Here is a 25,523-nt window from a genome sequence, read left to right as displayed (position 1 = left end):
CCCACTTTTTAGTTTAGAGCCCTATCTACAGTCCCAATTATTCACCTGGTTACCGAAGAACATAAGAACATAAGAAATCGGAGCAGGAGTAGGCCATATGGCCCCTCGAGCCTGTTCCGCCATTCAGTAAGATCATGGCTGATCTGATCATAGACTCAGCACCACTTCCCCGCCTGCTCCCCATAATCCCTTATCCCCTTATCGTTTAAGAAACGGTTTATTTCTGTCTTAAATTTATTCAATGTCCCAGCTTCCACAGCTCTTTGGGACAGTGAATTCCACAGATTTACAACCCTCTGAGAGAAGAAATTTCTCATCTCAGTTTTAAATGGACGGCCCCTTATTCTAAGATCATGCCCTCAAGTTCTAGCCTCCCCCATCAGTGGAAACATCCTCTCTGCATCCATCTTGCCAAGCCCCCTCATAATTTTATATGTTTCGATAAGATCACCTCTCATTTTTCTTCATAGCGAGGGGATTTGAATACAGGGGCAGGGAGGTGTTACTATAGTTGTACAGGGCCTTGGTGAGGCCACACCTGGAGTATTGTGTACAGTTTTGGTCTCCTAACTTGAGGAAGGACATTCTTGCTATTGAGGGAGTGCAGCGAAGGTTCACCAGACTGATTCCCGGGATGGCGGGACTGACATATCAAGAAAGACTGGATCAACTGGGCTTGTATTCACTGGAGTTCAGAAGAATGAGAGGGGATCTCATAGAAACGTTTAAAATTCTGATGGGTTTAGACAGGTTAGATGCAGGAAGAATGTTCCCAATGTTGGGGAAGTCCAGAACCAGGGGTCATAATCTAAGGATAAGGGGTAAGCCATTTAGGACAGAGATGAGGAGAAACTTCTTCACCCAGAGAATGGTGAACCTGTGGAATTCTCTACCACAGAAAGTTGTTGAGGCCAATTCACTAAATATATTCAAAAAGGAGTTAGATGTAGTCCTTACTACTAGGGGGATCAAGGGGTATGGCGAGAAAGCAGGAATGGGGTACTGAAGTTGCATGTTCAGCCATGAACTCATTGAATGGCGGTGCAGGCTCGAAGGGCCGAATGGCCTACTCCTGCACCTATTTTCTATGTTTCTATGTTTCTGAATTCCAATGAGTAGAGGCCCAACCTACTCAACCTTTCCTCATAAGTCAACCCCCCTCATCTCCAGAATCAACGTCGTGAACCTTCTCTGAACTGCCTCCAAAGCAAGTATATCCTTTCGTAAATATGGAAACCAAAACTGCACGCAGTATTCCAGGTGTGGCCTCACCAATACCTTGATAGCTATAGATATAGCAATACTCCCCTGCTTTTATACTCCATCCCCTTTGCAATAAAGGCCAAGATTCCATTGGCCTTCCTGATCACTTGCTGTATCTGCATACTATCCTTTTGTGTTTCGTGCACAAGTACCCCCAGGTCCCGCTGTACTGCAGCACTTTGCAATTTTTCTCCATTTAAATATTAACTTGCTCTTTGTTGTTTTCTGCCAAAGTGCATGACCTCACACGTTTCAAAATCATACTCCATCTGCCAAATTTTTGCCCACTCACTTAGCCTATCTATGTCCTTTTGCAGATTTTTTTGTGTCCTCCTCACACATTGCATTTCCTCCCATCTTTGTATCGTCAGCAAACATGGCTACATTACACTCAGTCCCTTCTTCCAAATCGTTAATATAGATTGTAATTAGTTGGGGTCCCAGCACTAATCCCTGCAGCACCCCACTAGTTACTGACTGCCAACCAGAGAATGAACCATTTATCCCGACTCTCTGTTTTTTGTTCGTTTGTCAATCCTCTATCCATGCTAATATATTACCCCCAAACCCGTGAACTTTTATCTGGTTTAAGTAGAGCCCGTCCCAACAGAACAGCTCCCTCTTTCCCCAATACTGGTGCCAGTGCCCCATGAATCAAAATCCCGTCTCCCACACCACTCTTTGAGCCATGCATTCACCTCTCTAATCTGTTTGACCCTAAGCCAATTTGCGCATGGCTCAGGTAACAATGCAGAGATTATTACCTTCTAGGCTCCCCTTTTCTCCATCCTTTCCCCTTTTCTCCTTCCCTCATCCTCCTTCCTCTTTCCCACTCCCTCACTTTCCTTTTCCTTCCCTTCCTTATGTCCTTCCCCTCCCTTTATTTCTCCTCCCTCCCCCTCTCCCTGTTCTCCTTCCCCTCTCTTCTTCCCCTTCCCGCACCTTATTCCAATATTTTGCTTGCCCTCAAACCCTCCTTGCTTGAATATTGCACTTTGTCTTCACTTCCCCTGTGCATCGCCATGGGAAATCGACTAGTTAAATTTAAAAAAATAAGCAGCTTTCGCACTTGCAGCATAAAATATTAAAACAATGGCTGTAAAAACACTGTAATTTTTATTTGATGTAAATGTTGGTTTGTATGTGTATTAATATCTTTCTTTCTAATTGTGATAAATGTGACTAGTTTTGGAAGTAATTATTCTGTTTATTTTGTTTAGGAATCTAACACTGTTTGCTGCTGAGTCAGACCAGGGGAGTTCTGCCGCACATGTTATGGAACAGTGGACTGCATCTGGTTTAACAGAAATCCGCTTAGTAAATTACACAGTTCTTCTCAGCTTGCCTGATACAGACCAAAACAAAATCACTCTGACAAATAGCAGCCAGTGCTTTTATCCCAGTGGACAGCAATGCAGTACTCTACCCTCAACCCCACGTGGAAAGAAGGAAAAGAATGACCTTCTCTATTCCTATGCAGCATATTCGGCCAAAGGATCTCTGGAGGTAATGAAAGTGTTAGAAACCAATTCTCCCTGTCATTTTAGGGTATTTCATTTGCCTGGTGAAATCGGAATTGCTCCAAATATTTTGACAAGGTTATTTGTTCTGCATAGCAGAGCTGTATGTTCTTCCTTTGCAGTCCAGTCATGTACATCTATCACAAGTCGGTCTTTGTGAGAGATCCAATTTGTGGTCCCTGGTAACAGTCTAAATAGTATTCATAATTCCTAAAATCCGCCTCAAAAACCTACTTAGTGCCATCAAGATAAATGGTATACACTGGAACTTAGTTGTAATTTGTTGTGCAAAGAAAGATGACATTTATCTTCAGTTCAGTGATATGTAGGTCAACAGCCTTTTCCATATAACCCATACCGATATTTTTAAGACTGTGAAATACCAAAGCGCTACGTGTAATACCGCAGGGAGTGGTCAGTAATGCACTAAAATCCAACATTTTAATGTACACATTAAAAATAACACAATTATAGGCAACAATATTATTTCATACCAATATCTGTATTTTCCACTTAAACAGCAACAATACTCACACGGTATAACATTCTTGTGAATGATTGAAACTTGTCATTTAGAGAATTTGAAAGACTGATTTGAGGTTGTAGATAGGAGTCTGAAAAATATCTGCAAGAAAAGAAATATTCTCCCTCTGATGATTGTGTCTCTATATTTGTAAAATTCAGCAGGTGACATTTATTTCATAATCATTACAGAATTTAAAATACATAAATGTCTTGTTTTAGAACATTTTAAAAACATTTACAGCATTGCAGAATCTGGAGCATTCCAGTGTTTGGGGACAGACTCTGCAAAGCACTGAGGGCTGAATTTTCTGTGTTGGTAGCGGGTGTGATTGGTAGTCAATCAGGTGGGAAAGTTGTGTTTTTTGACAGCAGGTCAGGAACCTGCTGTCAACTCACTTCCATGCGCCTTTCCCACAGGCACATCTGTCAGCATGGAGCCGACCTGGCCTACAGCGGCAGGTGACCCAATTGAAATCATTATGAGATACTTTATAGGCACTTAAAAGCCATTTTCCCCTCTACTTTTAAAATGTCCTTGCATGGCCACAAGATTCACACAGCTCAGGAACCACATTTGTCAACCTGAGGCATGAGTTCCGTGGCCACTGCTCCAGCTGATTACTTGACAGCATGAAAAACAAACCAAAATAAAAAATATGTTGTTTACATCAGCTAACCGATTGATGGAGATTCTGTTCTACATGAAAAGCTACTGGTAAATGTTAACTTTTCACTGGCTGCTCTCGGCTGTTGCTTTCCAGCTCATTAGTAATTGCAGTGAATTGTTCTACACTATTAAAAAAAAACACATACACCATTTAAATAAATGTTAATGTTGTTTCTGGTCAGGTTTTTCTCACAGTATACTGTGATTGTCCAGATACAGACTAAATCAAGTCATCAACCGTAATAATTTCATTCTCATCACTCATTCCACTGATTCAATTTGTTTTCAGTCTCTGAATATGATTAATTTAATTTTTCAGTCTGACACTTTCGGGTGAATTTCTGCAGAGGTTCCTTCACTTGACCACTGTTAAATTCAACGCAAGAGCGAGCTGCAGAAATCTAAGAATCACATAACCATCACTTACACTGTTTGTCAGGGTTTCCGCAGCTCTTCCGCTGAACTTGCATAAGATTGTGAATCCACCCCTTTACAATTACATTTCAAATCTGCTTAATTTTATGTATTACCTATACACATACATGTTTTAATTATACCAGTTACTGATACAAAAGTCTATAGATTTGTGACTAAAGCACCAATAACTTCTCAATTCATGTACTTTTTAAATTATGTTCTTGATTGTGTTTCTAGATGGAGTCATATTACTTAATTTTATTTAAATATTTCTTTGCCACTCATATTATTGTACAGTTAAGATTCAAAACCCACCATGTTAGATTAAACTTAAAATGAAATGTGGCCAGGATCCCTTTAAGGATCCTGGCTTAAAATGAGTTATGAATGTCGTCACCAGATCCGCTCCATCTAATTGAGCTGGGTGATAGACCCCATTAAGGTAAGTTCATTTTGTACAGCAGGATGGAGCCAGCAGTGAGGTCGGGACCCACCATGGATACCGGCCACACTGGACCCGCCACTGTAAGGAAAATTCCGGCCTGAGTGTTTTCATGTATATGCCTTGTTGCGAGTGTACATGTTTAGATATGGTTACATTAGTGCATGGGACTATGGATTCTTTTTTTGAATAATGGTATTGATTCATAAGTTCTATCATCATAGGCAGTCCCTCAAAATCAAGGAAGACTTGCTTCCACTCCAAAAGTGAGTTCTTAGGTGACTGAACAGTCCAATACGGGTATTACAGTCCCTATCACAGGTGGGACAGACGGTCGTTGAAGGAAAGGGTGGGTGGGACTGGTTTGCTGCACGCTCCTTCCGCCGCCTGCGCTTGTTTTCTGCATGCTCTCAGCGACGAGACTTGAGGTGCTCGGTGTCCTTCCGGATGCTCTTCCTCCACTTAGGGTGGTCTTTGGCCAGGGACTCTCAGGTGTCGGTGGGGATGTTGCATTTGATCAAGGAGGCTTTGAGGGTGTCCTTGAAACGTTTCCTCTGCCACCTGGGGCTCGCTTGCCGTGTAGGAGTTCCGAGTAGAGCGCTTGATTTGGGAGTCTTGTCAGGCATGCAAACAATGTGGCCCGCCCAACGGAACTGGTCGAGTGTGGTCAGTGCTTTGATGCTGGGGATGTTGGCCTGATCGAGGACGCTAACGTTGGTAACGTTGATAAGTTCACCATTGATATTGTCCAATTATTTCAGAAAATAGAGCAACTATTTAATTCCTTAATCTTTTGTCATGAGTCATGGCTTCAATTATATCTCTAATTCTCTTTTCTGTATTGATTGTAGGGCAACAGAAGCTGGTGACCTTTTTTAATAATAACTCAATTAAGAATGTGACAATGTTTATCCCACATGATATTCCAATTCCTTTGTCCCAATTTTCCCACCTTTCTCCAATGATATTACCCAGATTTGTCATCAATTTGAAGTATTGTTTTCCAAAATAACTCCATTCTCACAAATAAGTGGTCTCATCTTCCAGTTTTAGGATTTTTTTTTCTCACTGCCTAATTTCACCCCAAATTTAAAAGGATGTTTACAATTCGCAATACTGAGACATCCTTAGGTATTTTTTCTTTATAAACAAAGGGTGATTAGACTTAATACAGATATTTCCTGGATGCTATGTCCTCTAAATAATAGTATCAAATGTCTGCAATTTGACTTCATGTTCCTATTTAACAATAAAACATTATCTGTAGAAAATACATTTTTTAGAAAGGCGGATGCTAATATTTTAAATCACTATATTTGATTATAGATTGATCTATATATTCTTGGTCCATCTCCAATCAAGTAAAATGTAATTCCGCACCCATTTCGGGTGCAAGAAACAGAAGATACTGATAGAATATAGCTCTTTTGTTCGTAAACCCGATTTATCAACATGAAAGGGACTGATGTTATCCTTCCAGCAGTTAAATTGGTGTCATTTTCTAATGATTTCATGGGCTGGGTGTATACTTATTGGCTTAACAGCTTTGCCAACCGAGATGTTGGTACCCAAGGATTCAGTATCAAAGTTCAAAAAATAACATCAGCAATACAAATTTGTAACTTAATAAGGCAATTAAATCTCTTGCTGTTTTTAATTGCATGTCAATTAAAAGATTGATATTAATCAAAAGTCTTGGTACCTGCAAAAGAATAATGGAACATAGTTATATACCAGGTTTTTGGTCATTATTGACATGCCTGTAAGAAAATTACATATTTGTATTTTATGAATATTTGTATTTTATTGTGTTTAATAATCTTTATTCCCACAAGAGTTTTTCCTCTGTTCAGTTTTTTTTGAGACTAGATTTCACAAATGATCACTTTCCACCGATAGTCACCTTTACACATTGTCCGATTTGTAGTAGCCTCTATTTTGCAGATCCGGAAGTGACTGTTTTCACCCTCAGCTTTTTTACATAAGAACATAAGAAATAGGTGCAGGAGTAGGCCACCTGGCCCCTTGATCCTGCTCCACCATTTAATAAGATCATGGCGTATCTGGTCATGGACTCAGCTCCACTTCCCTGCCCGCTCCCCATAACCACTTTTTTCCTTTATCGCTCAAATATCTGTCTCTCTCCACCTTAAATATATTCAATGACCCAGCCTCCACAGCTCTCTGGGGCAGAGAATTTCATAGATTTATAACCCTCCGAGAGAAGAAATTCTTCCTCATCTCAGTTTTAAATGGGCGGCCTCTTATTCTGAGACGAAATCCCCTAGTTTTAGATTCCCCTATGAGTGGAAATATCCTCTCTGCATCCACCTCATCGAGCCTTCTCATTATCTTATGTGTTTCGATAAGATCACCTCTCATTCTTCTGAACTCCAATGTGTGCAGGCCCTTCATAAGGAATCAACCTAGTGAACCTTCTCTGAACAACCTCCAATGCAAGTATGTCCGTCCTTAAATACGGAGAACAAAACTGTACGCAATACTCTAGGTGTGGCCACACCAAACCCTGTAAAGTTGTAGCAGGACTTCTCTGCTTTTATGCTCCACCCCTTTTGCAAAAAAGGTCAACATTCCATTTGCCTTCCTGATTACTTGCTGTACCTGCATACTAACTTTTGTGTTTCATGCACAAGGACCCCTAAGTCCCCCTGTACTGCAGCACTTCGCAATTTTCTCCATTTAAATTATAATTTACTTTTATATTTTTACTGCCAAAGTGGATAACCTCACATTTTCCCACATTATACTCCATCTGCCAAATTTTTGCCCACTCACTCAGCCTGCCTATATCCCTTTGCAGATTTTTTGTGTCCTCCTCACAATTTGCTTTCCCACCCATCTTTGTATCATCAGCAAACTTGGCTTCATTACACTCAGTCTCTTCATCCAAGCCATTAATATAGATTGTAAATAGTTGAGGACCCAGCACCGATCCCTGCGACACCCCACTAGTCACTGTTTGCCAACCGGAAATTGATCTATTTATCACAACTCTCTGTTTCTTGTTAGTCAGCCAATCCTCTATCCATGCTAATATATTACCCCCAACCCCGTGAACTTTTATCTTGTGCAGTAACCTTTTATGTGGCACCTTATCGAATGCCTTCTGGAAATCCAAATACACCACATCCACTGGTGTTCCCCCTTATCTACCCTGCTTGTTACATCCTCAAAGAACTCCAGCAAATTTGTCAAACATGATTTCCCTTTCATAAAACCATGCTGACTCTGCTTGATTGAATTATGCTTTTCCAAATGTCCCGCTACTGCTTCCTTAATAATGGAGTCCAGCATTTTCCCAACGACAGATGTTAGGCTAACTAGTCTATAGCTTCCTGCTTTTTGTCTGCCTCCTTTTTTACATAGGGGCATTACATTTGCGGTTTTCCAATCCGCTCGGACCGCCCCAGAATCCAGGGAATTTTGGTAGATTGCAACCAATACATTCACTATCTCTGCAGCCACTTCTTTTAAGACCCAAGAATGTAAGCCATTAGGTCCAAGGGACCTGTCCACCTTTAGTCCCATTATTTTACCGCATACTACTTCATCAGTGATAGTGATTGTATTAAGTTCCTCCCTCCCTATAGTCCCTTGATTATCCACTATTGTGATGTTTTTAGTGTCTTCTACTGTGAAGACCGATACAAAATATTTGTTCAAAGTCTGCCATTTCCCTGTTCTCCATTATTAATTCCCCAGTCTTCATTAATACTGTCACATGAATCCATGGCCATTTTTTATAAGTTCAGTGATATTTTTTTCTCATTCTTGGGATGTGGGCAGGCTGGCAAAGCAGTATTTATTGTCCAACCCTGGATGCCCTGAGACCATTAAGAGTCACCCACATAGTATGGAACCATAGTCACACATCAATCAAACTAAGTAGAGATGGTAGATTTCCTTTCCCGAAGGACATCAGTGACACAGTTACATGCTTACTGTTGTGTATGCATAATATAAGTATATACCCTGTACACTCAATGTACAGTTACATAAGAATGTATCTTCACACTGTATACACTATACCTGTACCACTAGAGGATGCAACTGGTAGAGACCTAGGGGTCACCTGTACACTGCAGGTAATCAAGTATAAAAGGGAGCTCACCAAACTATACCCTCATTCAGGAGCCGCAATAAATGGACTAATGTCACAACAGTTCAAGTACAATAACTTACCTCTTGGAGTCATTATTAGAGTGCTTACAGACACAATAACTGGCAACGAGATTACGAATTTCCACGTGAAAAATGGCTAACCTCGGCAACTTTCAATAATTCGCCGATGGCGAAGATTGGGGCACCCTTGTGGAAAGGCTCGAGCACTTATTCATTGCGAATGACCTGGCGAGAGACACACCGACCTCGCTGGCTGATAAGCGCAGAGCTATCCTGCTGAGCAGTTGTGGACCCACCGTCTATGACCTTGTCAGGGACTTGCTAGTCCCAGAGTAGACAACAACCAAAACGTATGTGGAGCTCGTAACGATGATACAGGAACAGCTCAAACCTAAAGAGAGCATCCTCACAGCCAGACACAGGTTCTACACACACCGGCGGCCCGAAGGCCAAGAAATCGCAAAATATGCTGCAGACCTCAGGCGATTGGCTTCACCGTGTGATTTTGGCGACCACCTCTCCGAAGCACTGAGGGACATCTTCGTTATTGGAATCGGCCACGAGGGCCTCCTCCACAGGCTGCTTTTTGCGGATACCACGGTCACCCGACAGAAGGCAATTAACGTCAGCCAGGCGTTTATGGCCTCGGCCTGTGATTCCAAGCGGATGATGACTCACCCCCAGGCCTCTAACACGGCAAGTACCGTGAACCGACTGGCACCTTTTAGAGGCAAGGTTGCTACCCCGAGTCCTGCAACCCTGAGTCCGCCACATGGGGCCGACTGGCCAGCCCCACGCTGACGCTGTGGAGGGAATCACAGGACCCACCAGTGCTGCTACAAAGACTATACTTGCAAAGGCTGTAACGCGAAAGGCCACCTCCAGCCAATGTGCAAGAGAAATTTTACTAAGAGTTGCTAAAAAGTTGGCCGATCATCCGGGCTCCAGCGCTGATGCAGAGGAAGAGAGAGTCCAGGAGGCAGCTCAGCCCCATGAAGAGGTGTACGGAGTGTTTACCAACGAGAGTTCTCCATTGAAAATGGAAGTTGAAATCAACGGTGTTCCAGTATCAATGGAGATAGACACGGGCAAGCCAATCGCTGATGAATCTCTGGGACAGTCCAAGCGAATGACCTAAAATGATCCCAATCCAGGCGAAGCTGCTCACCTACACAAACGACACCATCCCAGTCGTTGGCAGTGTGGATGTTCAGGTGTCCCACGGCGGCGCAAAGCACAAACTACCTTTGTGGATCGTTGCTGGTGATGGTCCAACGTTGCTAGGAAGAAGATGGATGAAACAAATCCAATTCTATTGGAGTCGGGAAAACCTCCAAGGCCCGGTGATCGAAGTCCTATGCGGCCCCAAATTTGGATCCAGCACAGCACCTGAAAATCCAACCGTCCAATTCGACTGCGTGGCGACGGCACAGACCGCTCAACCCAATTGCGAGATCATCCAGCCCAAACGACCAGACCTCACCTTCCAGGCTCCAGTGGCAGGACTCCGGAGGAAGAAGATCGGCGCAGAAGGTAACTTCCCTGTTTGCATGGCAGAACCTGGGGAGAAAAGGATCACCGCAGCCTACCTCGTGGAGAGAAAGAAAATGGCCACCAGGGCCAGTACCGGGAGCAAGAGGCTAGCACCCTCCAGCCCTCCTGATGGGACATGGGATGACCAGGCTCCCACTACTGCTGAAGGGCAGCAGAGAGATACTGCAGCCCTCAAAGGAGGATAGGGAAGCCACACATTTCTGTGGCACTGCCCACCATTAGGCAACGGCAAAGGCTCTGAGACTCAGCCAGGTGAGCGATCCGAGGCCACCCAGCTGGCAGGGGGCACAGTGTCGCCATCAGACAACCTGGACACAGTCCGGTTACTCTGGAACTAGTGTCCTCACCCCCTGCACCTAAACCCCAGGGGAAAGACTGTGATACCACGTATGTACTTTACCTGTAAAATGTACTTGTTCCACTACTGCTAAACCCAAACAGTAATGTAACTAATCCTATTTGCTTTTTTTTTCTCTGTGCATGTATGCACATGCAGGTGTTGAGTCACACACATGGCCTGTGTATGGCGGGGCGGGGGGAAATGGATGTATGTAGCCATGGACACACATGGATCACAGCCAGAATCCACTCAACCCCCACTGCAACCTCCAACCATCCATTGCTGACCATTTCCCAATGTTGTGGCAATAAGGACTTGGGGGTCTACAGGGAGAGAGCCATGCCAAAGCACAGACAAGGTATAAGAGTTTTGGGCACAAGTCTAGGGCCAGAGTACACAGTGCAAAGGCCAGTGGCACAAGACTTAGGGGGGAGTGATGTTGTGTATGTATAATAGTATATACCCTGTACACTCAATGTACAGTTACATAAGACCACTGAATGTATCTTCACGCTGTATACACTATGCCTGTATCACCAGAGGGTGCAACTGGTGGAGACCTAGGGGTCACCTATACACTGCAAGTGGCCAAGTATAGAAGGGAGCTCACCATACTGTACCCTCATTCAGGAGCTGCAATAAATGGACTAAGGTCACAACAGTTCAAGAACAATACCTTACCTCGTGGAGTCATTACTAGAGTGCTTACAGACACAATACTTACAATGAGAAAAGGCCATTTAGTCCATAGGTTCTATTTATTCCCAGCACAAATGATGAATAGTGCCAATTCACATCCTGTCCTGAAAGAAGTTACTAACCATACATAAACATCAAAGAAGATAAAGCTGGACATATAGAAACATAGAAACATAGAAACATAGAAACATAGAAAATAGGTGCAGGAGTAGGCCATTCGGCCCTTCTAGCCTGCACCGCCATTCAATGAGTTCATGGCTGAACATGCAACTTCAGTACCCCATTCCTGCTTTCTCGCCATACCCCTTGATCCCCCTAGTAGTAAGGACCTCATCTAACTCCTTTTTGAATATATTTAGTGAATTGGCCTCAACAACTTTCTGTGGTAGAGAATTCCACAGGTTCACCACTCTCTGGGTGAAGAAGTTCCTCCGCATCTCGGTCCTAAATGGCTTACCCCTTATCCTTAGACTGTGACCTCTGGTTCTGGACTTCCCCAACATTGGGAACATTCTTCCTGCATCTAACCTGTCTAAACCTGTCAGAATTTTAAATGTTTCTATGAGGTCCCCTCTCATTCTTCTGAACTCCAGTGAATACAAGCCCAGTTGATCCAGTCTTTCTTGATAGGTCAGTCCCGCCATCCCGGGAATCAGTCTGGTGAACCTTCGCTGCACTCCCTCAATAGCAAGAATGTCCTTCCTCAGGTTAGGAGACCAAAACTGTACACAATACTCCAGGTGTGGCCTCACCAATGCCCTGTACAACTGTAGCAACACCTCCCTGCCCCTGTACTCAAATCCCCTTGCTATGAAGGCCAACATGCCATTTGCTTTCTTAACCGCCTGCTGCACCTGCATACCAACCTTCAATGACTGATGTACCATGACACCCAGGTCTCTTTGCACCTCCCCTTTTCCTAATCTGTCACCATTCAGATAATAGTCTGTCTCTCTGTTTTTACCACCAAAGTGGATAACCTCACATTTATCCACATTATACTTCATCTGCCATGCATTTGCCCACTCACCTAACCTATCCAAGTCGCTCTGCAGCCTCACAGCATCCTCCTCGCAGCTCACACTGCCACCCAACTTAGTGTCATCCACAAATTTGGAGATACTACATTTAATCCCCTCATCTAAATCATTAATGTACAGTGTAAACAGCTGGGGCCCCAGCACAGAACCTTGCGGTACCCCACTAGTCACTGCCTGCCATTCTGAAAAGTACCCATTTACTCCTACTCTTTGCTTCCTGTCTGACAACCAGTTCTCAATCCATGTCAGTACACTACCCCCAATCCCATGTGCTCTAACTTTGCACATCAATCTCTTGTGTGGGACCTTGTCGAAAGCCTTCTGAAAGTCCAAATATACCACATCAACTGGTTCTCCCTTATCCACTCTACTGGAAACATCCTCAAAAAATTCCAGAAGATTTGTCAAGCATGATTTCCCTTTCACAAATCCATGCTGACTTGGACCTATCATGTCACCTCTTTCCAAATGCACTGCTATGACATCCTTAATAATTGATTCCATCATTTTACCCACTACCGATGTCAGGCTGACCGGTCGATAATTCCCTGTTTTCTCTCTCCCTCCTTTTTTAAAAAGTGGGGTTACATTGGCTACCCTCCACTCGATAGGAACTGATCCAGAGTCAATGGAATGTTGGAAAATGACTGTCAACGCATCCACTATTTCCAAGGCCACCTCCTTAAGTACTCTGGGATGCAGTCCATCAGGCCCTGGGGATTTATCGGCCTTCAATCCCATCAATTTCCCCAACAGAATTTCCCGGCTAATAAGGATTTCTCTCAGTTCCTCCTCCTTACTAGACCCCCCGACCCCTTTTATAACCGGAAGGTTGTTCGTGTCCTCCTTCGTGAATACCAAACCAAAGTACTTGTTCAATTGGTCCGCCATTTCTTTGTTCCCCGTTATGACTTCCCCTGATTCTGACTGCAGGGGACCTACGTTTGTCTTTACTAACCTTTTTCTCTTTACATATCTATAGAAACTTTTGCAATCCGTCTTAATGTTCCCTGCAAGCTTCTTCTCATACTCCATTTTCCCTGCCCTAATCAAACCCTTTGTCCTCCTCTGCTGAGTTCTAAATTTCTCCCAGTCCCCAGGTTCGCTGCTATTTCTGGCCAATTTGTATGCCACTTCCTTGGCTTTAATACTATCCCTGATTTTCCTTGATAGCCACGGTTGAGCCACCTTCCCTTTTTTATTTTTATGCCAGACAGGAATGTACAATTGTTGTAGTTCATCCATGCGGTCTCTAAATGTCTGCCATTGCCCATCCACAGTCAACCCCTTAAGTATCATTCGCCAATCCATCCCAGCCAATTCACGCCTCATACCTTCAAAGTTAGCCTTCTTTAAGTTCTGGACCATGGTCTCTGAATTAACTGTTTCATTCTCCTTCCCAATGCAGAATTCCACCATATTATGGTCACTCTTCCCCAAGGGGCCTCGCACAACGAGATTGCTAATTAATCCTCTCTCATTACATAACACCCAGTCTAAGATGGCCTCCCCCCTAGTTGGTTCCTCGACATATTGGTCTAAAAAACCATCCCTTATGCACTCCAGAAAATCCTCCTCCACCGTATTGCTTCCAGTTTGGTTAGCCCAATCTATGTGCATATTAAAGTCACCCATTATAACTGCTGCACCTTTATTGCACGCACCCCTAATTTCATGTTTGATGCCCTCCCCAACATTACTACTACTGTTTGGAGATCTGTACACAACTCCCACTAACGTTTTTTGCCCTTTGGTGTTCTGCAGCTCTACCCATATAGATTCCACATCATCCAAGCTAATGTCCTTCCTAACTATTGCCTTAATCTCCTCCTTAACCAGCAATGCTACCCCACCTCCTTTTCCTTTTATTCTATCCTTCCTGAATGTTGAATACCCCTGGATGTTGAGTTCCCAGCCCTGATCATCCTGGAGCCACGTCTCCGTAATCCCAATCACATCATATTTGTTAACATCTATTTGCACAGTTAATTCATCCACCTTATTGCGGATACTCCTTGCATTAAGACACAAAGCCTTTAGGCTTGTTTTTTTAACACCCTCTGTCCTTTTAGAATTTTGCTGTACAATGGCCCTTTTTGTTCTTTGCCTTGGGTTTCTCTGCCCTCCACTTTTCCTCACCTCCTTTCAGTCTTTTGTTTTTGCCTCCTTTTTGTTTCCCTCTATCTCCCTGCATTGGTTCCCATCCCCCTGCCATATTGGTTTAACTCCTCCCCAACAGCACTAGCAAACACTCCCCCGAGGACATTGGTTCTGATTCTGCCGAGGTGCAGACCGTCCGGATTGTACTGGTCCCACCTCCCCCAGAACTGGTTCCAATGCCCCAGGAATTTGAATCCCTCCCTGCTGCACCATTGCTCAAGCCACGTATTCATCTGAGCTATCCTGCGATTCCTACTCTGACTAGCACGTGGCACTGGTAGCAATCCCGAGATTACTACTTTTGAGGTCCTACTTTTTAATTTAGCTCCTAGCTCCTTAAATTCATTTCGTAGGAACTCATCCCTTTTTTTACCTATGTCATTGGTATCAACGTGCACCACGACAACTGGCTGTTCTCCCTCCCTTTTTAGAATGTCCTGCACCCGCTCCGAGACATCCTTGACCCTTGCACCAGGGAGGCAACATACCATCCTGGAGTCTCGGTTGCGGCCGCAGAAACGCCTATCTATTCCCCTTACAATTGAATCCCCTATCACTATCGCTCGCCCACTCTTTTTCCTGCCCTCCTGTGCAACAGAGCCAGCCACGGTGCCATGAACTTGGCTGCTGCTGCCCGCTCCTGATGAGTCATCCCCCTCAACAGCACTCAAAGCAGTGTATCTGTTTTGCAGTGGGATGACCACAGGGGACCCCTGCACTACCTTCCTTGCACTACTCTTCCTGCTGGTCTTCCATTCCCTCGCTGGCTGTGGACCCTTCTCCTGCGGTAAGACCAACTCACTACACGTGATACTCACGTCATTCTCAGCATCGTGGATGCTCCAGAGTGAATCCACCTTCAGCTCCAACTCCGCAACGCGGACCGTCAGTAGCCGGAGGTGGACACACTTCCCGCACATGTAGTCGTCAGGGACACTGGTGTTGTCCCCGTGTTCCCACATGGTACAGGAGGAGCATATCACGTGACCGAGCTGTCCTGCCATGACTTAACCCTTAGATACACTTAAATTGCCGACAACAATGTTAAAAGTTACTGACTAATAAAGAAAAAGAAAAACTACTCACCAATCAGCAGCCAATCACTTACCACGTTGGCTGTGACGTCACCTTGTGATTTCTTTCTACTTCTTTTTTGACTTCCCTCAGCTGGAGCTGCACAAGTACGCCTCTGTCGACGCTCCCCGGACTGCTGAGCCTTTTATAGGCCGCTGCCTCTCTCGACTCCCCGGACTGCTGAGCCTTTTATAGGCCGCTGCCTCTCTCGACTCCCGCCTCTCTCGACGCTCCCCGGACTGCTGAGCCTTTTATAGGCCGCTGCCTCTCTCGACTCCCGCCTCTCTCAATGCTCCGCGGACTGCTGAGCCTTTTATAGGCCGCTGCCTCTCTCGACTCCCGCCTCTCTCGACTCCCCGGACTGCTGAGCCTTTTATAGGCCGCTGCCTCTCTCGACGCTCCCCGGACTGCTGAGCCTTTTATAGGCCGTTGCCTCTCTCGACTCCCGCCTCTCTCGACTCCCCGGACTGCTGAGCTTTTTATAGGCCGCTGCCTCTCTCGACTCCTGCCTCTCTCGACGCTCCCCGGACTGCTGAGTCTTTTATAGGCCGCTGCCTCTCTCGACTCCCGCCTCTCTCCCTTATTCCCAAAGCTAAATGACTAAAGGTCCAGATTATTCATTGTACCCTTGAAACCCAAACGTACAACTGCTATCCAGTTGTATTTCACAGGTATCTATAATCACAACATTGTATAAACCATTGTCTACCATAGAATATTTTCTCATTCATTTTTATCTTTATAACTTAGAATCATATTTTTAGATACTTATTTTTTAGAAATGAATGACATTGCTTTAATTGCATTTAGTGGGAATCTCTTCCACACATAGAGTACTCTGTGGTGTTTCTTTTCATGCCTCATTTTGTTTGAAACTTACCAATTTTTGTATTCATCGCTCCTAATTTTGCAGTCAGAGTTCGGTTAAATAACCCTCTCTCTAAATTATTCAGCATGCCTCTCACTGCAATCTAGCACTGTAGAGCTACTACCCAAATACCAACTACACACAAGGCTTTTCTCCAGCAATAAGCATGATCCCTAAAAAATTGAAAGATAAATCTTAGTATATATTTGCCGCAATGGTTTAATACTTCAAAAAAGCAAAAGTTGTGAACGATATCTTGGTGGTGCACCTATTGCAATGGTTGTAGTCTATAGTCCAAAAGTATGCATTTTCATAGTGTTTCCTAAAGTTTGTTATTAAATTGATTGGTTATCTGAATTAAATCTTGTGGCTTGAACAACCTACAGTGCCAAGGATATTTTCCCCAACCTTTAATTGTAAATTCCCTCTACATGCTCTGCCACCATATGACCAGACACAAGGTTATTTACAAAATACCTGTCAATCATTTTATCTTATCTATAGCTTAATGCCCATGTCCACTATATTACTGATTTCCAGGCCAAGATTTGGTCGAGGTTATGCCTTTTCAGTGTATGGAACCTCTTTATCACCTAAACTTTAGGTGAACAAATAAAAGTTTTAGAAGTAATTCCTTCAGAGAAACTATTCAGTGTTTGCAGACCACTTAAAGTTTGTCACTCTTTTCAGAGTTTGGCTCAGTGCTACAAAGCACATTTTTGCAGTCTGCAAGGCAAATTTAGTGTAGTGCACAGTCAGGAGGATCTCCAAATGTGGCAACCTTGAAACTTCTCTTTTTTCTGAAAAAATTGAGGGTATATGAGGACCAGTGATAACCTATCTAAACGACCGTGGGCTGTAATTTGCCCAACTTCTGCCCAGCGAACGCCCGTGAAATTCTTATGCATAAGAGTTTGATAAAGTTTTATTTTTGTTTTTTTAATCATTTATACATTAAAAACCCTGTGCAATAAGGTAAGTTTATTTTTAGCCCCATTAAAACATGTAAATTAAATTTTTCAAAACATTACATTTTTGTTTTAAATATTTAATTAAGTGCCATTTTCATTAATTTTAAATATGTAATTTTTTAACATTTATTTGATGTCTAGATGAATTTTTGGGGGTATTCCCATTCATGCTTATGGGCTTCCGTACATACTGATCCCCATAAGCATGAATGTGGATTCTCTTCTTTGATTGGTGGGCTGGTCCACGTGATCCCAGGGGCGCTGGCGAATCACATGCACCCCTGGGATATCTGAACCTCTACACAGGCCTACGCATAGAAGCCCAGGAGCGCAAGTCTCCGTGGATCCTGAGGCAGAAGATAAGTGCGTAGATTTTTTGCTGGTTGGAGGCATCTGCCCACGGGAAGCCTCCGACCGCAAATTCAGTCCCAGTATTTTAAGAGAGTGATGAGTACAGACACATTCTACCATGTTGAGTGAGTGAAGAACAGATGCACGCATAAAGGATAAATTATATTCAGTGGGCCAGTTGATGGTCAAGTTACTTTATTAACACCTTTTAAAACTAGAGGGTGTAGTCTCAGAATAAGAGGCTGCCCATTTAAAACTGAGATGAGGAGGAATTTCTTCTCTGAGGGTTGTAAATCTGTGGACTTCTCTGCCCCAGAGAGCTGTGGAGGCTGGCTCATTGAATATATTTAAGATGAGGATAGATAGATTTTTGAGTGCTAAGGGAATAAAGTGTTATGGGGAGCGGGCAGGGAAGTGGAGCTGAGTCCATGATCAGATCAGCCATAATCTTATTAAATGGCAGGCTCAAGGGACCAAATGGCCTACTCCTGCTCCTATTTCTTATGTTCTTATGTTCTTAGTTAACATCTGTGTACAAGGCACTAAGCGATATTGCATTCTGACAGAGGCAGCAGATGATCTTGATGCAGCTATACAATGCATGTTGTTTTCCCCTGCTCGGAAGTCTCATATTTCTGGCAAAGGTACATGTCCAACACTCTTTAAATTTAAACCTGTAAGAGCAGGAAAAGGCATATAATTGTACATGTAATGAACAGGACAGTTTAGCTCTACAGATGGGGCTTGCTCCTACAGTAGATTTACTGGGCTGGATTTTTCCAGGTTCCAGCAGCATAGTGCTGGGAGGCGGGGGGGGGGGGGGGGCGGGGGTGAAAAACCCAGAAGTTCGTGTTTCCTGGCAGGTTGTGGAGTTTTAACACCACAGCAGCGTGCAATGTCAGGGGCGGGTTCCATGCCCGGAAGTCAGCCTGATTATTTCAGTTGCGATCTCGGTGGGCAGAGTCCGATTCCCAACACCAGGGACAAATCGCGGGGTGGGGTGGGGTGGGGGGGGGGGAGTGGTGGGTGCGAAGTTCGGGTGTCCGAGGCTCAGGAGTATCTGAAACCCAACCTCGGGCAAGGCCATACTGATGGTGGGGGAACTTGGGCAGTCCCGGCCCACAAGGATTGCACCCTGATGCTGAGGCTGCATCATTGCAGCTACTGGGAGTCCTGAGTCCCAGCATCCCTGGCCGTCTGCAGTAAAAGCAGGTTAATGTAGAGGCTTTAGGCCTCATTAAAATATGTAACTTGCTGACTCGCCTCCTGGCAGCGGGTTGGCAGCCTGCCGTCTCGCCTGAGTGAAAGGTGAAGGGCGGCATGTTAGAGTCGGGGATTTTCAACTTTCACTTCCCCCTCATGCCTCCAACCCACCCTTTCTTATCTCTGAAAATTCCAGCTAATAGCTGTCATTGGCTTGAGGTGTGGCACCAAATATACCTCCTACCTTACGCTAATGTTACTTTTTGTGGCATATCGTTGCAGTGTTACATTCTTTCAATTTTGTGGAATAAGAGTCTCAAATTTATTTTCTCCATTGCCCTGATCTTATTGATACAGGAAAACCAAATTGTACAACTAGTATTTGTACTTTTTTTAAAAATTTGGTTTCAAAGTGCTTTGCAACTTTGGCACGGCCTTATTTATGGCTATCCCTAGTTGACTTGAGAAGACCTGTGCCTTGGGATACCTTCTTAAACCGCAGCAGTCCTTGTGCTAATGGTCCTCCCATGATGGTGTTAAGTAAGGAATTCCAGAAAACTGATCCAGCAACAATAAAGGAATGGAATTCTGAAGAATGAATGCAAATGTCAGGATGGTGTGTAAATGTTCCTCCGACATTGCTGCTTTTGTCCTTCTTTGTGATCGAGATCGCAGTGGAAGGATCTGCTATAGTAGCCTTTATGACTTGCTGCAATGCCTCCGGTAGGTAGTAGATACAACAGTCACTGAGCCCCAGTGGTGGAAGGAGTGGATTTTCAGTCCAGTAGAAAGGGTGCTGATTGAGGGAACTGCTCTGTCCTGGATAGTGTTGAGCTTCTGGAGTGTTATTGCTGCTGCACCCATCTATACGACGAGTGAGTATTCCATCATGTTCCTGAGTCTCATAGATGGTGGAGAGGATTTGCAGGATTACAAAGTTAGTCATCTTGTTCAAGATGATTATAGCTAGCGCTTATGTGGCACAGATGTTACCTGCCACTTACTTGTCAGCCCAAGTCCTGCTATCGGGTGACATGGGCAGTTTCATTATCAGTGGAATTGTGAATGGATCTGAACACTGTGAAATCATTAGTTCCCCACTCCTGGCCTTATGATGGAGGGAAAATCATTGATCAAGTGGCTGAAGATGGATAATTAACTCCTGCAGCACTAACCTGGGACTGTGATGATCGGCCTTTGACAACCACAGTTACCTTCCTTTCTGTCAGATGTGACTCCAAACACTGTAGAGCCACTCATGTTGGAGGTGGCTGTAGACAGTGGAAAAGCAACTGGATTAAATCTGGTTACTGGATAGCTAAGAGCAGATAGCAAGAGGTGATATTGATTTCAAGAAGTGGCTGAGCGCACTGCATACAGCAAAGGCTATGGGCCCCAACAACATCCCGGTCCGACATGCTTGAAGACTTGTGCTCCAGAACTAGCCGCGCCTTTAGCCAAGCTGTTCCAGTACAACTACAACACTGGCATCTACCCAACAATGTAGAAAACTGCCCAGGTATGTCCTGCCCACAAAAAGCAGGACTAATCCAATCCGGCCAATTACCACCCATCAGTCTACTCTCAATCATCAGCAAAGTGATGGAAGGTGTCATCGACAGTGCTGTTAAGCGGCACTTACTCACCAATAACCTGCTCACCGTTTGGGTTCTGCCAGAACTACTTGGCTACAGACCTCATTACAACCTTGCTCCAAACATGGACAAAAGAGCTGAATTCCAGTGGTGAGGTGAGAATGACTACCCTTGATATCAAGGCAGCATTTGATCGAGTGTGGCATCAAGGAACCCGAGTAAAATTGAAGTCAATGGGAATCAGGAGGGAAACTCTCCACTGGTTGGAGTCATACCTAGCACAAAGGAAGATGGTTGTGGTTGTTGGAGGTTAATCATCCCAGCCCCAGGACATCACTGCAGGAGTTCCTCAGGGCAGTGTCCTAGGCCCAATCATCTTCTGTTGCTTCATCAATGACCGACCCTCCAACATAAGATTAGAAGTGAGGATGTTCGCTGATGATTGCACAGTATTCAGTTCCATTCGCAACTCTTTAGATAATGAAGCAGTCCATGCTCACATGCAGCAAGACCTGGACGACATTCAAGCTTGGGCTAATAAGTGGCGAGTAATATTCACGGCACTCAAGTGGCAAGCAATGACTATCTCCAACAAGCGAGAGTCTAACCACCGGCCCTTGACATTCAACAGCATTACCATCACTGAATTCCCCCATCATCAACATCCTGGGGATCACCATTGACCAGAAACTTAACTGGACCAGCCACATAAATACCATGGCAACAAGAGGAGGGCAGAGGCTGTTTATTCTGCGGTGAGTGTCTCACCTCCTGACTCTCCATCTACAAAGCAGAAGTGCGGCATGTGATGGATACTGTCCACTTGCCTTGATGAGTGCAGCTCCAACAACACTCAAGAATCTCGACACCATCCAGGACAAAGCAGCCTTCTTGATTGGCACGCTATCCACCACCTTAAACATTCACTTCCTCCACCACTGGTGCACCGTGGCTGCAATGTATATTTTCTACAAGATTCACTGCAGCAACTTGCCAAGGCTTCTGCGGCAGCACCTTTTAAACCTGCGGCCTCTATCACCTAGAAGGACAAGGGCAGCAGGCACATGGGAACACCATCACCTGCAAGTTCCCCTCCAAGTTACACACCAACCTGACTTGGAAATATATCGCCCTTCCTTCATTGTCGCTGGGTCAAATTCCTGGAACTCCCTCCGTAACAGCACTGTGGGAGTACATTCACCCTAAGGACTGTAGTGGTTCAAGAAGGCGGCTCACCACCACTTTCTCGAGGGCATTTAGGGATGGGCAATAAATGCTGGCCTTGCCAGTGACACCCACACCGCGGAACACATTTTTTTTACAATTACTATTACAGGGACAACCTCCGAAATCCGGAAATCCAAAAACCGGAATGTTCCGAAAACTGGACACCGGTATTCTGATCGGTATTCTGATCAGTATTCTGTAAATAATTCCCACCCCCTCCCCACACGCACAGACACACACATACACCAAAAAATTGCTAAAAACAAAAAATCACAAAACATTCACAAGACACTTAACTATCGAATCGCTGCAAAATAATTAAAACATAAAAGCTTTAACTTACCTTTTTTGCAGGTATTCATATTTACCGCTGCTCCAAGGGCTGCAACGCAGGTTTTTCCAGGGCATTTGTTTTCTTCCCAACTACGGGTGTGCTGCGAGCCAAATTTTGAGACTTCAGATTTCTGTTCCGAAATCTGGAACAAGCCGAAAACTAGAATGGCCTTGGTCCAGAGGTTTCTGGATTTCGGAGGTCGTACCTGTATTACGGTATTATATTAATGTAATATGTTTTTTTCATCATTTTTAAAATGTCAGCCTTTTGCAATCAGCTGTGTGGCACACTATACATGATTTCTCTACTGTGCAATGATTGTGCTTTTCTGCACCTAAAGAAAGCCCAATAAACCCCTCGCAATACCTCTTTGTGGCTTGTTCCAGAGCACAAATAAGATAATCCTGGGCACGCCACCTGACTGCTACCTCAGGTCGCAGAATGATAAATGGTGTGTAGGATCTTCTAGAAGAAAAGAAAATGGGGCGAAATTTGCAGTTGGCGGCGTACCTCCGGAGTATGCCTCCGATCGAAAAAAAAATCCAAACCTACCTCCTGGCTCCCGGGCTTCGGAGTCATCGGGTCCTGGGCCTCCAAGCGTACGCCTGCGTAAAGGCCCACGGAACCCGGGATCATGTGGGCCAGGTCAACCAATTGGAAAGGGAGATTCTTCATATGCTTGTGGGGATTCCATTTATAAAAGGAATTCCCATAAGCATATGACCGAAATAAATAAACAATTAACACAACTGAAATAAAAATAATGTTCACATGTTCAAAATTAATTAAAAGTCCCTTTAATTAAGCATTTAAAATATAAAATTAATTTTTTGAAAAATAATTTTAAACATTTTAAACTGGGCCAAAATTTACATAAGTTAAAATTAAAAAATATTAAAACATACAAAAACATTTAAAATTAGTTTAACAGTTATTTTAACTCTTACTCTGATAAAAGCAGGCCCTATATCTGCTTTTACCAGGCAGAAGGGTTTTGTGGGCATTTGCTGGCCAGTAGTTTTTGGGGCGCATGCGGACAATCTGTCAAGGCCAACCTTGACAGAGCGCAGCGTATGCGGAAACCTGGAACTTGTGATGCCTTTTACAAGGCTTCTGACGGAGTACGCTGTGTGTACACTGCCAATGGCACTGTAATTGCAGGCTCAGTATAAACATTTTTTGGAGGTGAGGTTGTTATACTACAATGTTTAATTTAGAACATGGGGGATAGGCTTGCCTGCATCACCTTACCTCTTTGGAGGAGACGGTGCTGGCCATTCTTGGCAGGGCATGGCTGACCCTATGACCAGCGGCAGGGCTGAAAGAATACAAGATGCCGTTATCTTCATATGTTCATTATAGGCAGTCCCTCGAAAGACTTGCTTCTAAAAGTGAGTTCTGAGCTGGCTGTACAGTCCAATGCGGGAATTACTATCTCTGTAATACGTGAGACAGACAGTGGTTGAAGGAAAGGGTGGCTGGGGAGCCTGGTTTGCCGCACACTCCTTCCGCTGTCTGCGTTTGGTTCCTGCATGCTCTCAGCGACGAGACTCGAGGTGCTCAGCGCCCTCCCGGATGCTCTTCCTCCACTTTGGGCGGTCTTGGGCCAGGGATTTCCAGGTGTCGGTGGGGATGTTACACTTTATCAAGGAGGCTTTGAGGGTGTCCTTGAAGCGTTTCCTCTGCCCACCTGGGGCTCGCTAGGAGTTCCGAGTAGAGCACTTCGAGAGTCTCGTGTCGGGCATGCGGACGATGTGGCCTGCCCAACGGAGCTGGTCGAGTATGGTCAGTGCTTCGATGCTGGGGATCTTGGCCTGAGTGAGAACACTGACGTTGGTGAGTCATCAAAATCCACGGCTCGGCCTTGGACGACGTGGACCATTTCCCATACCTCGGGAGTCTACTATCAGCAAGGGCAGACATCGATGATGAGGTCCAACACTGCCTCCAGTGCGCCAGCGCAGCCTTTGGTCGCCTGAGGAGGAGAGTGTTTGAAGACCAGGACCTCAAATCTGGCACCAAGCTGATGGTCTACAGGGCAGTAGTGATATGTGCCCTCCAGTATGGCTCAGAGATGTGGACTATATATAGCAGACACCTCAAAGCGCCAGAGAAGTACCAACAGCGCTGCCTCCGCAAGATCCTGCAAATCCACTGGGAGGATAGACGCACTTCATACGTTATCCTCCTCCTCACATCCCGCTTCCCCCTCATTCCACAATCTGTTCTGATTTACAAGCTGCACATGGTGTTAACATGCACCTCTTGCTTTCCCCCTTCCCCTCACCCCTACCCTTGTGCCTTCCTCATTTCATATGAGTATATGAGAGTACTGTGAAAGAGATGAAACAATTTGATCTTGTTTTGGATGGTGGCTGTCCTTTTAATCCAAGCAGAATATATAAGGTTTTAGAAAGCTACTTGCAAACCTATTTCATCACACATGTTGTGAGGTGGGTTGTTGTTGTCTCCCCAGTAACAGGTTTAAGAAAGGCATACTATAAGAATAAAAATCACTTAATTTTTTTGAGATGGGGTTGCAGGAGCTGTACTCGAAAATATGATGATTTAGGATGTGTTCGGTTAGCGGTATAGTCTATCGCACAATTCTCGGTTTATAGATATGACGGCCTGTTATGTTTATGAATGTGGCCTGCAGTTATGAATTTACAATAAACCATGGCAATGGGTGAACAGGAGAAAGTCCATTAACAGCATACTCAGTGTTCCAATTCATTTCATTTCAAAGGTCAAAAGCACTCACTTTAGCATCCTAAATTAAATCACTGGTCCCACTGGATCACCTTGACAACATTTTTATTTTGTTTGTATTCCAGTGTTGTGCTGGGTGTCCATGCAAACTCCTTGTGCAATTGGGAGGATTTATTACCAAGAAATGTTGTGCAGTCAAGATTAGAGTACCGTTTGACTGCTATCAATGCATCCTTGTGATTGTCCAATAAGAGACCAGTTGTATTCTTCTCCTTTAGGACATTGCAGAAATTATTTGGTTAATATGCAGGAATCCAGCCATCTGACTGCCTTGCTGGGCGAATTGGATGGTTCATTAATATTCTGTGATTTATTTATTATCCTCCTCCAACAACAATGGCTGGCACTTCATTGCAGT

The 25,523-nt window shown here is 44.4% G+C and overlaps 1 protein-coding gene across 1 annotated transcript in view; it reads left to right on the top strand.

Moving 5' to 3' along the window:
- The window catches only part of LOC139266239 (inactive N-acetylated-alpha-linked acidic dipeptidase-like protein 2), a 795,403-nt gene that overhangs the window by 148,616 nt on the left and 621,264 nt on the right, over positions 1-25,523 (top strand). The window contains exon 3 of the mRNA XM_070884068.1: positions 2,484-2,769. Coding sequence (XP_070740169.1) covers positions 2,484-2,769 — 286 coding nt within the window. The remainder of the gene's footprint in view (positions 1-2,483; positions 2,770-25,523) is intronic.

This window comes from Pristiophorus japonicus, chromosome 6 (assembly GCF_044704955.1).
Source record: "Pristiophorus japonicus isolate sPriJap1 chromosome 6, sPriJap1.hap1, whole genome shotgun sequence".
NCBI classification, from domain to species: domain Eukaryota; kingdom Metazoa; phylum Chordata; class Chondrichthyes; family Pristiophoridae; genus Pristiophorus; species Pristiophorus japonicus.
Note: the sequence above shows the minus strand (reverse complement) of the source record. Positions and strands in the feature narration are given on the sequence as shown.